Genomic DNA, 13,153 nt, shown 5'->3' with positions numbered 1-13,153 from the left:
TAACACAGGTCAGCAGGCACAGCAGGGATCCAGTGGAGGCTAAAGCAGCCTGAAATCGTGGGTGAACCACCACAGGCCTCCAATGCAGTCAGAAGGGATTGAACTTGAGGCCTCCATGTGGTAACTTGAAACCAAGTTTTTCCCCCCATACAGCATGCTGAACACAGGGAACAGGCCAGGCCAGGGCAGAGCAGGCTCTGAGCTGAGAGGCAGCTAGACCATGCTCAGCTTCACTACCAGCAGGTCCCGTTAGGGGTGTGGCATGCTTCAAGACCCAGGGCCACTGAGACTGACAACGGCCAGCTGGATTTAACATCCCACTGGGCCTGGGGCCTTACTGAGCAGGCAGAGGAAGGGCAAACTGCCAGTTAGCTTTAGGCAGGTCTGGGAAGGGGCCTGATGAGCTCCTGTCCCTGTAGCCTCTGAAAGTGACATGGCCTGCTAGTTTAAATATACAGCAGTCCTGAAACCCTGCTGAGCAGGCCACTGGGACAGCAAGCTGCGCCTCCACTTGGCAGGATCCGGAAGGGTTGTGGTGAGCTTCACATCCCAGGGCCTTTGAAACTGACATCACTCTGCCAGTTTTAGTATCCAAGCAGCCCTAAAACCCTGCCGAGAGGGATAGTGGATCACCAAGCTGCCGCCTTGCTTTGGCAGATTCTGGAAAAAGTGTGGTGAGCTGTACAACCCCAGGCCTCTGAAACTGACAACAGCCCCTCAGATTTGAGCATCCAAATATCCCCAAAACTAGCTGAGAGGGCAGCAGAATAGCAAGCTTCCACTTTGCTTTGGCAAGTCTTGGAAGAGACGTGGTAAGTTCTGCCCCCGGGGCCTCTGAAACTGACATGAGCCCGCCAGATCAGGCTGCTAAGCAGCCCTAAAACATGCTAAGTCGTGGGCAGACCAAGGAGCTGCCACCTCACCTGGCAAGTCCCAGAAGGGGTGTGGACAGCTCTGCCACCCAGGGCAGCCAGTGTTGTCATCAGCCCACCTGAATGGGTGTCCTAATAGCCTAGAGCCTTCTGAATAGCACTAAAGCTGGCAGGAAGGTGTGCCGCTCAGTAGGCCCAGGCTTCACCCTCTAGGAAATAACTGGTTCGTGTCAATGGCTAATCAAACCCAACCAGAATATCTCTCAACTACAATTCAGGGACACCCTAACCTTTTAGCTTAGATTTAAAGAAATAAACAGAAAATACACATGAGGTGGAATCAACAAAAGAATGCTTGCAACATGAAAATTCTGAGCAGATCAACTGCCCCAAGGGATTACAATGGAGCCACGGCTAAAAATTCCAACCACAAAGAAACTATTGAAATGACAGAAACGGAATTCAGGATATGGATGACAAATAAGATGAATGGAATTGAAGAGAAAGTGAGAAAAGAAGTCCAAAAACTGTCTCAAGAAATCAGTGAAGGCTCGGCCCCCCTGACTCAAGTGGCTAAGCCACCAGCCACATACACCTGAGAAGGTGGGTTCAAATACAGCCGGGGGCCACCAAACAACAATGACCGCTGCAACCAAAAAATAGCCGGGTGTTGTGGCAGGTGCCTGTAATCCCAGCTACTAGGGACGCAGAGGCAGGAGAATCTCTTGAGCTCAGGAGTTGGAGGTTGCTGTGAGCTGTGACACCATGGCACTCTACCCAGGGTGACAGCCTGAGGCTCTGTCTCAAAAAAAAAAAAAAAAAGAAAGGAAGAAAGAAATCAGTGAAATTAAAGAGAAAGTCACGAAGGATCTGGACATAAGAAGGATATAAGGGAGATTAAAGAATTGAAAGAGACATTTGGGGAGTTCCAAAACTCAGCAGAGTCTCAGCAACAGATCAGACCACAGAGAAGAAAGAATCTCAGAACTCCAAGGTAAGACTTTCAAACTAACCCAGTCATTTAAAGAGGAGGAGAAGAGGAGAGCAAAAGCAGAGCAGCCTCTCGGAGAGATGTGAGAAAAGAGTACAAAGATGGGAATCACAGGCATCCCTGATGGGGAAGAGACCCCCGAGGCATGAAAGCTCTAGTTGAAGACATTATAGATGAAAACTTCCCAAGCATGGCCAGAGACCCAGACAGAAAGTCACTAGATGGCTATCAAACTCCAGGACCAATCAATACAAACAAAGCATCTCCTACACACACAGTTATTAACCTAGCCAAAATCAAAAGGAATGAGAAAATTCCTCAAGCAGCCAGGCTAAGTAGCAGTTGACCTACAAAGGCAAATCCATTTTGGTGACAGCAAACTTTTCAGTCTTTATAAGCCAAAGACAGCTCAAATAAAACAACTGCCAACATGGGATTCCGTATCCTGCTAACTTCAGTTCTATATTCAATGGAGAAATCAAATATTTTACTGACAAGCAAGCATTGAGGAAATTTGCCACAATAAGACCAGCTCTTTGGGAGGTACTGAGACCCATATAATCCACAGACCATACAATGGACCACTGGCAAAGTAAAGACACCCAGAAACTAAAGGAAAAAGCCTAGCTTTCGCAATGGCCCAAGTGATAGAACTAGGCAACAGATTTCCACAAAATAAGCCAAAGAGAATTCCATCATACTTATCAATTCTTTCAATAAGTGTGAACAGCTTGAATCTTCCCCTGAAGAGGCACAGGCTGGCAGACTGGATATAAAGGTACAAGCCAAGTCATCTAACTCACAGAGACAGATCACTACTCAGGGTGAAGAGTTGGAAAACAATATTTCAGTCAAACAGAAACCAAAAGAAATCAGGACTCACTATCTTTTTTGCAGATACAATTGACTGTAAATCAACAAAAGCAAAGAAAGACAAAGATGGTCACTGTGTACCCATCAAAGGAAAAATACAAGAATACATTTCAATCCTAAATATTTATGCACCCAGCATTAATGCCTCAGATTTATAAAACAAACCCTACTTGATTTGGACAATATCATAATAGTCAGGGACTTTAACATCCCACTGACAGAACTGGACAGATCTTCCAAGCAGAAACTAAACAAAGAAACACTGAATTTAAACACAATTGTAGAACAAATGAGCTTAACAGACATATACAGAACATTTCACTACAATACTACCGAATATATGTTCTTCTCACCAGCTAATGGATGATTCTCCAAGATTGATAACCTATGACACAAATCAATCCTCAAAAAATTTAAAAGAACAGAAATTATACCTTGTATATTCACAGACTACACAGAATAAAAGTAGAACTCAATTCTAACAGAAACATACAACCCCACATGAAATTGTGGAAACTAGACAACCTTTTCCTGAATGACAGTGGGGTCAAAGAGGAAATAAAAAAGGAAGTCATTAGATTCCTCAAACAAAACAACAGTGCAGCCACAAGCTATCAAAACTCATGGGATACTATAAAAGCAGTTCTAAGGAGAAAATGTATCACATTAAGTGTCCAGATCCAAAAATCTGAAAGAGTGCAAATCAACAATCTAATAAATCGTATCAAGATACTGGAAAAGGAAGAGCAATCCAATCCCAACTCTATTTAAAAAAAAAGAAAGAAAGAAAGAAAAGAAAGTGGGTGGCACCTATGGCTCAAAGGAGTGGGTGCCGGCCCCATATGCTGGAGGTGGCAGGTTCAAACCCAGCCCCAGCCAAAAACTGCAAAAAAAAAAAGAAGAAAGAATCAAAATTAGATCAGAACTAAATGAAATTGAGAACAAAAGAAACATAAGGTTAACAAAACAAAAAGTTGGTTCTTTGAAAAGATATTGATAAACCTCTGGCCAGATTAATTAGAAACAGAAAAATAAGATCTCTAATAAGCTCAATCAGAAACAAAAAAGGGGATATAACAGATACCACAGAGATACAAAAGATTATCACTGAATGCTATAAAAAATTCTATGCCTAGAAATTTGAAAACATGGAGGAAATACACAGTATGTGACATACCATTTGGAGGCAGGATACAATTATAAGAGAGACTTTACCTAACAAATGCAATCAATGAACCTGGTTCAAAAAACTAAGAAAAAAAAAAAGAATAGGTTACTAACCCTATAAATTACATCACAGGACCCCTCCTATTCTAAGAAATTTACCAGTGTCCCTGAGAGAACTGGAAGAAACAAAATTTACTAACTTATTAACCAACTAACGTCACTAGGAAAAATAACCAAAAAAAAAAAAAAAGATTTCAGAATGGCTGAATGATAGATATCCTGTTAGTTTATCACCCCCAATCTATCCCCACTCTCCAGGTAACCAGGTATGTATTAAAGATTGGAGCCTGAGCCCACTGAACCACCGTGGAAAGGCCCCTGTTTAATGATCCCGTCCACCCCAACAGCAGTGAAGGTGAATGGCATTCCTACCTGGATACATCACTCACATGTGAAACCAGCCAGCGATGGGGAGTGGATGGTCCAACAACACCCAGAATATCTGCACCATCTTACCCTGAAGAAACAGACTACACCCCTTCCCCAGTCACATCCCAGGAGCTGACTGGGCTACACACTGCAGAAGCTTGAGGATGAGCAGCAACAGCGTGGGACTGATTACTGAGTCTTTGCTTTGGACTTTTTCATCTTCCTTCTTTAATCTTAGGTGTAAGACATGAAGAAGATTTTGAAATGTATCCAAAAGGTAACCCAAACTAGACAAACTTTCAAAATTGTGTTATGGGTTTACTCTTATTACGAATGTACAGGAAAGCCTGAAGGAACTTGCATATATAATAACACCCAATATCAGATATGTGTGCCCCCTAGTGGGCCAGCTGTTTGCTACAATCCTTCTGAACCCCCAGAGCAAACTGAATTTGCTATGTAGTATACTGATATCCCTAGAAAGACAATAACCCAAGTTATAACAGAAGGAATACCTAAACAAATTTAAAAAATCATTAATAAAAATTTTACAATATATACAGACATGTGTCTTTTTATATTTTCAATAATAGATGTTTTCCATGTAGAAATACTATTTATTTCTGAAGAATTATTTCTATGTATTTCATGCTTTGTGTTGTCAAGTTAACTTTAATTCTGTAATTGTTAATGGTATACAATGCATATTTGTATACTGAACTTAACAAAATAATAGAATAATGGTAAACATAAAATAAAATAAAATAATAATAAAGTTGCAAGCCTGCCTCCAGCACTCACTATCATTCTTCCCTGTGTTATTTTTTCTCCATGGCACCAACATTCTATATATTTTATTTATTTGGTTTACTGTCATTATCACCCCTTTTAAATATGAGCTTCCTGTGGACAAGGATCTTTTTTCATGTTTGTTCACTTCTCTGTGACTAGTAAATAACTGTAAAATATTTGTTGAATAAAACAATAAATGAATCATGCAAACAACAAAAAAGAAAACATGGAGGAAACAGACCAACTCCTGGAATCAAACTTCCTCCTTAGATTCAACTAGGAAAACTCTTGGCCAGACCAATATCAAGTACCGAAATTGAAACAACAATAAAAATCCTTCCAAAAAATAAAGTCCTGGACCAGATGGTTTCAGATCAGAGTTCCACCAACCTTTAAAGAAGAGCTTGTACCTATACTGTGGAACCTAACCTAAAACACTGGGAAGGAAGGGACCTTCCCCAACTCCTTCTATAATGCAAATATCACCCTGACCCCAAAATCAGGAAAGGTCTCAACAAAAAAAGAAAACTACAGACCAATATCATTAATGAATACTGATGCAAAAATACTCAATAAAATTATACCAAACAGAACTCAGCTACACATCATAAAAATAATACATCATGACGAGGGGGCTTCATCCCAGGGATGCAAGGCTGGGTCAACATACACAAATACATAAATGTAATTTATCACATAAACAGAAGTAATAACAAAGATCTATGATCCTCTCAATAGATGTAGAAAAAAGTGTTTGATAAATATAGCATCCTTTTCCGATAAGAATACTTAAGAAAATAGGCATAGATGGATCAGTTTTAAAACTGATTGGAGCATCTACAATAGACCCACAGACAACATCATACTGAATGGAGAAAAACTGAAAGCACTTTTGCTTGGAACTGGAACCAGACAAGGCTGCCCACCGTCACCACTGCTTCTCAGCATAGTGGTAGAAGTCCTGGTAAACACAATCACACAAGAGAAAGAGATCAAAGGTATCCAAATGTGGACAAAGGTGGTTGAACTCTGGCTCTTTGCTTATGATATGATCTTGTACTTCAAATATCACAAGGACTCAGCAATGAGGCTCCTAGAAGTTATAGAGAAATACAGACAGCGCCATCTAAGGATACAAAATCAATGTTCACAAATCAGTACACTTCAAATCCACCAACAATGAAAGCAAGCTGACAATCAACCAAAGATACAATAGCACTGAAGAAAATTAAATACCTTGGAATTTACTTAACAAAGGATGTGAAGTATCTCTATAGAGAAAACTATTAATCATTGAGAAAAGAAATAGCAGAGGCTGTTAAAAAAATGGAAGAACATACCATGCTCATGGCTAGGAAGAATCAACATGTTTAAAATGTCTATACTACCAAAAGTGATCTGCAAATTTAACCCAATCCCCATTAAAAGATACTTTGAAGGACTTGAAAAAATAGTTTCATATGAAACCAGAAAAAAAAAAAAACCCTGAATAGACAATGCAATTCTCCAAATAAAAACAAATCTGGAGGCAGCATATTACCAGACTTCAGGTTATACTATAAGTCTACGGTGATCAAAACAGCATAGTATTGACATAAATATACATACAGAATAAAGAACCTAGAGATGAAACCATCCTCATATCACCATCTGATCTTTGATAAACCAAACAAAAGCATACACTGGGAAAAAGAATCCCTATTTAATAAATGGTACCCAGAGAATTGGTTAGCCCCATGTAAAAGACTGAAAGTAGACCCAAACCTCTCATCACTTAACCAAAACTAACTCACTGGGTGGCGCCTGTGGCTCAAAGGAGTAGGGTGCCAGCCCCATATACCAGAGGTGGAGGGTTCAAGCCTAGCCCCCGGCCAAAAAACTGCAAAAAAAAAAAAAAAATTAACTCACAGTGGATAAAAGATTTAAATCTAATTAATACACACAATGATAAAAAAAACTCTAGAAGAAAATGTGGGTAAAACTCTTAACAACATCGGCCTGGGGAAAGAATTTATGAGGAAGACCCCATTGGCAATCGCAACAACAACAAAAATAGATAAATGGGACCTGATCAAGCTAAAAAGATTCTACACAGCTAAGAACATAATCATGATCACCAAAGCAAAAGGATAACCTTCAGAGAGGGAGAAAATATGCGAATGCTACAAATCTAACAAAGAGCTGATAACCAGAATCTATAAAGAACTCAAGCAAATCAACAGCAACAACAAAAAAGCAACAACCCCATTAAAATCTAGACAAGAGATGAATAGAACCTTTTCTTACAAGGAAAGATAAGTGGCCAACAAACTCATGAAACATTCATCTAATTGTTAGAGAAACGCAAATTAAAACCACTTTGAGATATCACCTAACCCCAGTGAGAATGGCTGACATCACAAGATTCTGAAGCAACAGACACATAGATGCAGATAGAGAATTTATCTGCACTGTTGATGGGGCTGCTAATTAGAACAGCCTTTGTGGCAAGAAGTATGAAGAGTCCTAGAAGAACTAAAAGTAGACCTTCCATTTGCTCTTACAATCCCATTACTAGGCATCTAACAAAAAAAAAGTCGTTTTTATCATAAGGACATTTGCACTCAAATGGCCAGATATGGTGGCTCACACCTATAGTCCCAGCACTTTGGGAGGCTGAGGTGGGTGGATTGCTTGATCTCAGGAGTTCAAGACCAGCCTAAGCAAGAATAGGACCCTGTCTCTACTAAAAATAGAAAAACTAGCCAAGAACTGTGGCAGGCGCCTGTAGTCCCAGCTACTCAGGAGGCTGAGACAAGAGGATCACTTGAGCCCAGAAGTCTGAGGTAGCTGTGAACTGTGATGCCACATCACTCTAGCCTGGGCAACAGAGTGAGACCCTGTTTTTTAAAAAAAAATACACTTGCAAAGATGTGGAAACAACCCAAGCGTCCTCCAACACATGGATGGACCGATAAATTGTGGTTTATGTATACATGGGATACTATTCAGCCATTAAAAAAGATTTTGTATCTTTTGTTACAACTCAGATAGATTTGAAGACACTCTCCTAAACAAAGTAGCACCAGAATCGAAAATCGAGCACCCCCTGCACTCAATACTAAGCTGAAACTCATGAATTAACAACAATATGCACCTACAGGAGGAAAACTCAATTAAATTCAAGAAGAGAGAAGGAGGAGTAGTTTCTCACGTAGTAGGTATAGTGTATGGGTAAATGGCACCTTTGCTGGGGGAAGGTCACAACTGTAACTCACAATGTACCTTACAAAGGCAAACAATGTGTCCTATTTGTACAAACCCTCATATTAATCTGAAAGTTTGGAAAGACCTATTTAAATTAATTGTTCAAATTAAATACTGCAATAATTTCCTTTAATTACCACATATTAAATACAAGAGATGCTCTTCCTTGATCTCAAAACTTAAAAAAACTGAAACCCTGTACCCAGTAAACAACAGCTCCCCATGACCCCCTGGCAACCACCATTCCACTCTGAATTTGACTAATAGACTGTCATTCAGTGGGATCATATGGGCTGATTTTGTTTTTGTGACTGGCTTATTTTGCTGAGCATAATGTCTTTAAGATGCATCCATGTTGTACCTCTTCTTTTTTGCAGTTTTTTTTGGCCAGAGCCGGGTTTGAACCCGCCACCTCCAGCATATGCTGCTGGCGTCCTACTCCTTTGAGCCACAGGTGCTGCCCACCATGTTGTACCTCGCATTAAAATTTCCCTCCTTTTAAGACTGAGTTAGTATTTATTCCTGTGTGTGCAAAGCCCACACCTGGTCTACTCATTCACCAACTTGGACACGTGTGCCACTGCCACCTTGTGACAACTTTGAGTACTGCTGCCATGAACATCAGAGTGCAAACATCCCTTTGATACCTGTATGTTAGTCACACTGCCATCAGAGACCAGAAAGGTATTTCTTACAGCTCTGCGAGCTGGAAAGGTCAGTATCAAGGTGCTGCATCAGGTGTCTGGGGAGGGCCTTCTCACTGTCTGTTTGCCTGGTGGAAGGAGTGACCCCGTCCCTACATGGTGAGAAGGGAAACTGCAAAACAGGCGTAGCCAGGTCCTTCTGGCCCTTTCAAAAGGTTGCTGATCCCCGTTGTAAAGGCTCCACTCTCGGGCCTGAATGGCCTGTCTCTCAGCACCATCACACTATGGTTTAAGTTCCAACATGAATTTAGGAAGGGACACAAACATGCAAATCATAGCACCTGGTTTTCAATTCTCTGGGGTATATACCTAGAAGTAGAATAGCTGGATCATGTGGTAATCCTATTTCTAATTTTTTGAGGAACCACCATACTGTTTTCCACAGCAGCTACACCATTTTACACCTCACCAATGCACAGGGATTCCAGTTTTCCTAAATCCTTGCCAATTTGTTACTCTGTAGGTTTCTGGTTTTTCGGTTTGGGGTTGGATTTTGGTATTTTGATAGCAGCCATCCTAATGGGTGTGATACTATAAGTGATTTATTAGTATAAGTAATTTCCTCTAAAATATTCATTGTATATCTGAAATTCAAATGTACCTGGGTTTCCTGTATCCTATCTGGCGACCCTAGCAGAGCAGAAGGTGCCCTGGCTTCCTCTCCCAGGTCCAGGGCCCTGCAGGGCTGGCAGGGTGAAGATGAGAGGCAGGTGGAGCCGAGCCATCCCACACCACCTGGCAGCATCTGGCCAGGACATGTGGACCACCCAGCCAGCACATGTGGTGGGCCCAGAGGTTTGCATCAGTGTTCTGTGATGGCAGATAGCTCACACACCAGGAAAACCCAAGGAAGGTCTGTAGCCCCAGCCCCTCCCCCAACTCTGCCCTAAGCCAAACCCAGGGAGAGAGACCCACTCTGTCACCTTCCAGGGGTGCCCTTAACACACATGCATTTCAGACCTACAGCTACCATTTATCACAAAAGGCAGCAGTTTTAGTTGATTTTCTGAAAGAAAGAAGAGACGGAGAGAGGGAGGGAGGCTTAAAAATAAATTCCAGATACTCTTAAATCTAAAAAGGTTAAAACTTTTAGAAAATAGGAGAAAATGTTTATGACATCAGAGAGGAGATGGGAGTTCTTAAGAATGATGAAAAAACATAATGACATGAAGGCTGTGTTGAGCAGTTTGATGGAAGTATTTCAGATTGCATGTGAAAACCCCACACTGTACCCCAGAAGTGCATTAATGTACATAGTTACCATTCAATAAAAATAAAGAAAGAAAGAAAGAAAGAATGATGAAAAAACACATAACCATGAAAGATTTATAAATGTGACCATAATAAACACTTCCATCCAATAAAACACCCCCAAAATAAGAAGAAAAGACAAGTCACTGGCTGGCAAAGGATCCTGCCACACGGGACCAGAGAGGGTTACTACACAGAACACTAAATACGAATTTCAGGGGAACACAGACACTCAGTGTAAAGCTGAAAACATTTGTAGCAGGCAGTTTTTATAAACAAGATGCTAGGGGGTGGAGGAGGAAGAAACCGAATAGCCACCAGCAGGAGAAGACACACCAATGGTGGCGTATTCAGATTCTGAAATGTTAAGCAGTTCAAATGAATGAGCAAGAGCAGGCATCAATCCCAAAACGTGCTGGGCAGAAAGAGCTACTCAAAGCTTCACCATGTGAAGAAAGGGCATAGAGTCTTGTAGTGATGTTGAAATGAGCCTAAGTGAGGGGTCGGGGGCAGGACAACAGTGAGCGGGGGAGGCACAGGCTACACTGTCGTGCATTGCCATGACAGTGTAGCTTTGCTTTCTCCCCACGACAGGGGTCAGGGTTCTGGCTCAGCAACACCTGAGCAAGATTTATCAGCTGTGGTAATAAGGTGCCAGATCTGTAGGGTAATCGGTGTGCCCGACAGAGGCACCTGTATACACTCACACGACGCTGGTTTCATTAATACCCAGACATCTGTATAAACTGCAAATCCTGAATTTGGGGTGTGACTGCTTACCTATAAAATCTAGTCACTATTTTTATATCAGTAAATATTTAAAGATTGATGGAAACATTTTCTATATCATGTAAATCCTGATTTTTCTGACATGAAAAACAATATTCAATTAATTCACTTGCTGTGTGTATGGAAATAAAGCATGTTTTAAGATATACCTACATCAGCTTTCCAAAATCCTGGGACACTTTGAATACCTTAAATAATGTATAGTGCTAAACTCTAAGTCTTCATGCCACAAACTCTTGTTTCTATTTTTAATAACTCTTAAAGCTGAGTTAAAGTCATCTTTTTTTTTTTTTTTTGAGATTGAGTCTCACTCTGTCATCCTGGGTAGAGTGCAGTGGCATCATAGCTCACAGCAACCTCAAAATCCTGGGCTCAAGTGATTCTCTTGCCTCAGCCTCCCAAGTGCCTGAGACTACAGGCACCCACCACAACACCCAGCTATTTTTAGAGACAGAGTGTCACTCTTGCTCAGGCTGGTCTTGAGTTTCTGAAAAACCCTCCCAGAGTGCTAGGATTACAGGCATGAGCCACTGCACTAGGCCAAATTCATCATACTTTAGAAATATCATTCATCCAGAGTAGGCCAGAAGACTAATCTAATGCTGGAAAGACTCTTGGGAAATTTTCCGGAAATTTCTCCCATAACAAATGTGGGGGAACCGTGGTCATGGAAACCGAGTATTTGTGAATTCCCCATTTACAAGATAAAACTATTTTAAACTCACCTCCACTTCAGGAAAGACAAGCCAAAATCCTGTCTTGCAGGAACGCTGCAGCTCTGTCCCACAGCCCCACCAGGGCAGGAGCTTGGAGGGTCTGCCCCGCCAGCTCCTGGAGGAAGCCTGCACTTGCTGGGGGCTGGTCCCTCGGGCTCTGGCCACTCCGTCAGAGCAGATGTCTGCTGCAGCTCCACCTCCAACATGCCGGACACCAGCCTGCCATCTCTGCCCTCCAGATGCATGTCCTCTTGCCAGTCTTCTCTCTACGGTCAGCCAGAAAGACAGTGCTGCTAATGAAAAGCAAACTGGAAACACGGTTTGCACCTTGATAAAATCTATGCTGTACCAATGGTACAACAGGAAGGACGCTAATCACAAGGTCCTTGCAGTGACCCAGCATCCTAATATCACACAAGAAACAGCGTTCGCTGGTCTCCAAGGATGCAATTTCATCTCAGTTGGCGCCAGCAGTGACCTACACATTCAGTACAGAGCATTCAGTCAAGAGTATGATGACATGTGAACTGTGCTGTGCAACCACAAATGGTCTGGACAGCTAGCACTGGTACTGGGAAATACTGAAGACAACGAAGGAAGATGGGCACACTGTGATGTTTTTACAATTAAACATGTTTAAATTTCATGCATAGGAAAGAAGACCAAAGGGACACACCCTCCCAATCATGGTTCATCTGGACAGTGAAGGCACAGACAGCAGGGTCTTTCCTTTGTCTCTGTGCTATGGTTTTCATGGGTTTTTTTTCATCTAGCAAATTAATACTTTTGAAATGAGAAAATAAGAACACCTGTTATAAAAATGAGAAACATTACTACACTTGGAAGGTTACATTGTCCTACTCTGGGGACTATATTTTAAGCCATTTACCACTTTATCATTTCATATTCTCTAGCATCCCATAACCCCAGCAATAACCTTTGGCTTTGCAGCAGCCTGGGGATAGTCTTTGAACATGTCCCCCAAAGTTCATGTGCTGGAAACTTAATCCCCAATGCAACACCCTCACCTCCTCTCCATTTCCTCCAGCTCCTTGTTTACTTCATCAAGCATCAAGGAAGCCTCCAGAGCAGTCTTCCAGCAAGGCAGAGCATTATATAATGTGACGTGACCAGGGAGAGACGCCCTGTCACCTTGCAGTATCCCATTGGCTGGAGGTCAGTCATGGGTCCTGCCCACACTCAAGGGGAAGTGGTCACACCAGGGTATGAGCAGTGGGAGATGGGGATGATGAGGCCCCTCTCTTTGTTGCCCAGGCTGGTCTCAGACTCTTGATCAATCCCAAACTCTGCATGCCCACTCTG

At 41.8% G+C, this 13,153-nt stretch overlaps 1 protein-coding gene across 1 annotated transcript in view; it reads right to left on the bottom strand.

Annotated features, from left to right (window-relative positions):
* Positions 1-12,075, bottom strand: part of OCA2 (OCA2 melanosomal transmembrane protein) — a 358,711-nt gene extending 346,636 nt beyond the window's left edge. The window contains exon 1 of the mRNA XM_003800169.1: positions 11,840-12,075. Coding sequence (XP_003800217.1) covers positions 11,840-12,075 — 236 coding nt within the window. The remainder of the gene's footprint in view (positions 1-11,839) is intronic.
* Positions 12,076-13,153: the final 1,078 nt, after the last annotated feature.

This window comes from Otolemur garnettii, unplaced genomic scaffold (genome assembly GCF_000181295.1).
Source record: "Otolemur garnettii isolate 467f Iridium unplaced genomic scaffold, OtoGar3 scaffold00170, whole genome shotgun sequence".
In the NCBI taxonomy this organism is placed as follows: domain Eukaryota; kingdom Metazoa; phylum Chordata; class Mammalia; order Primates; family Galagidae; genus Otolemur; species Otolemur garnettii.
This window is presented reverse-complemented; position numbering and strand designations above follow the sequence as displayed.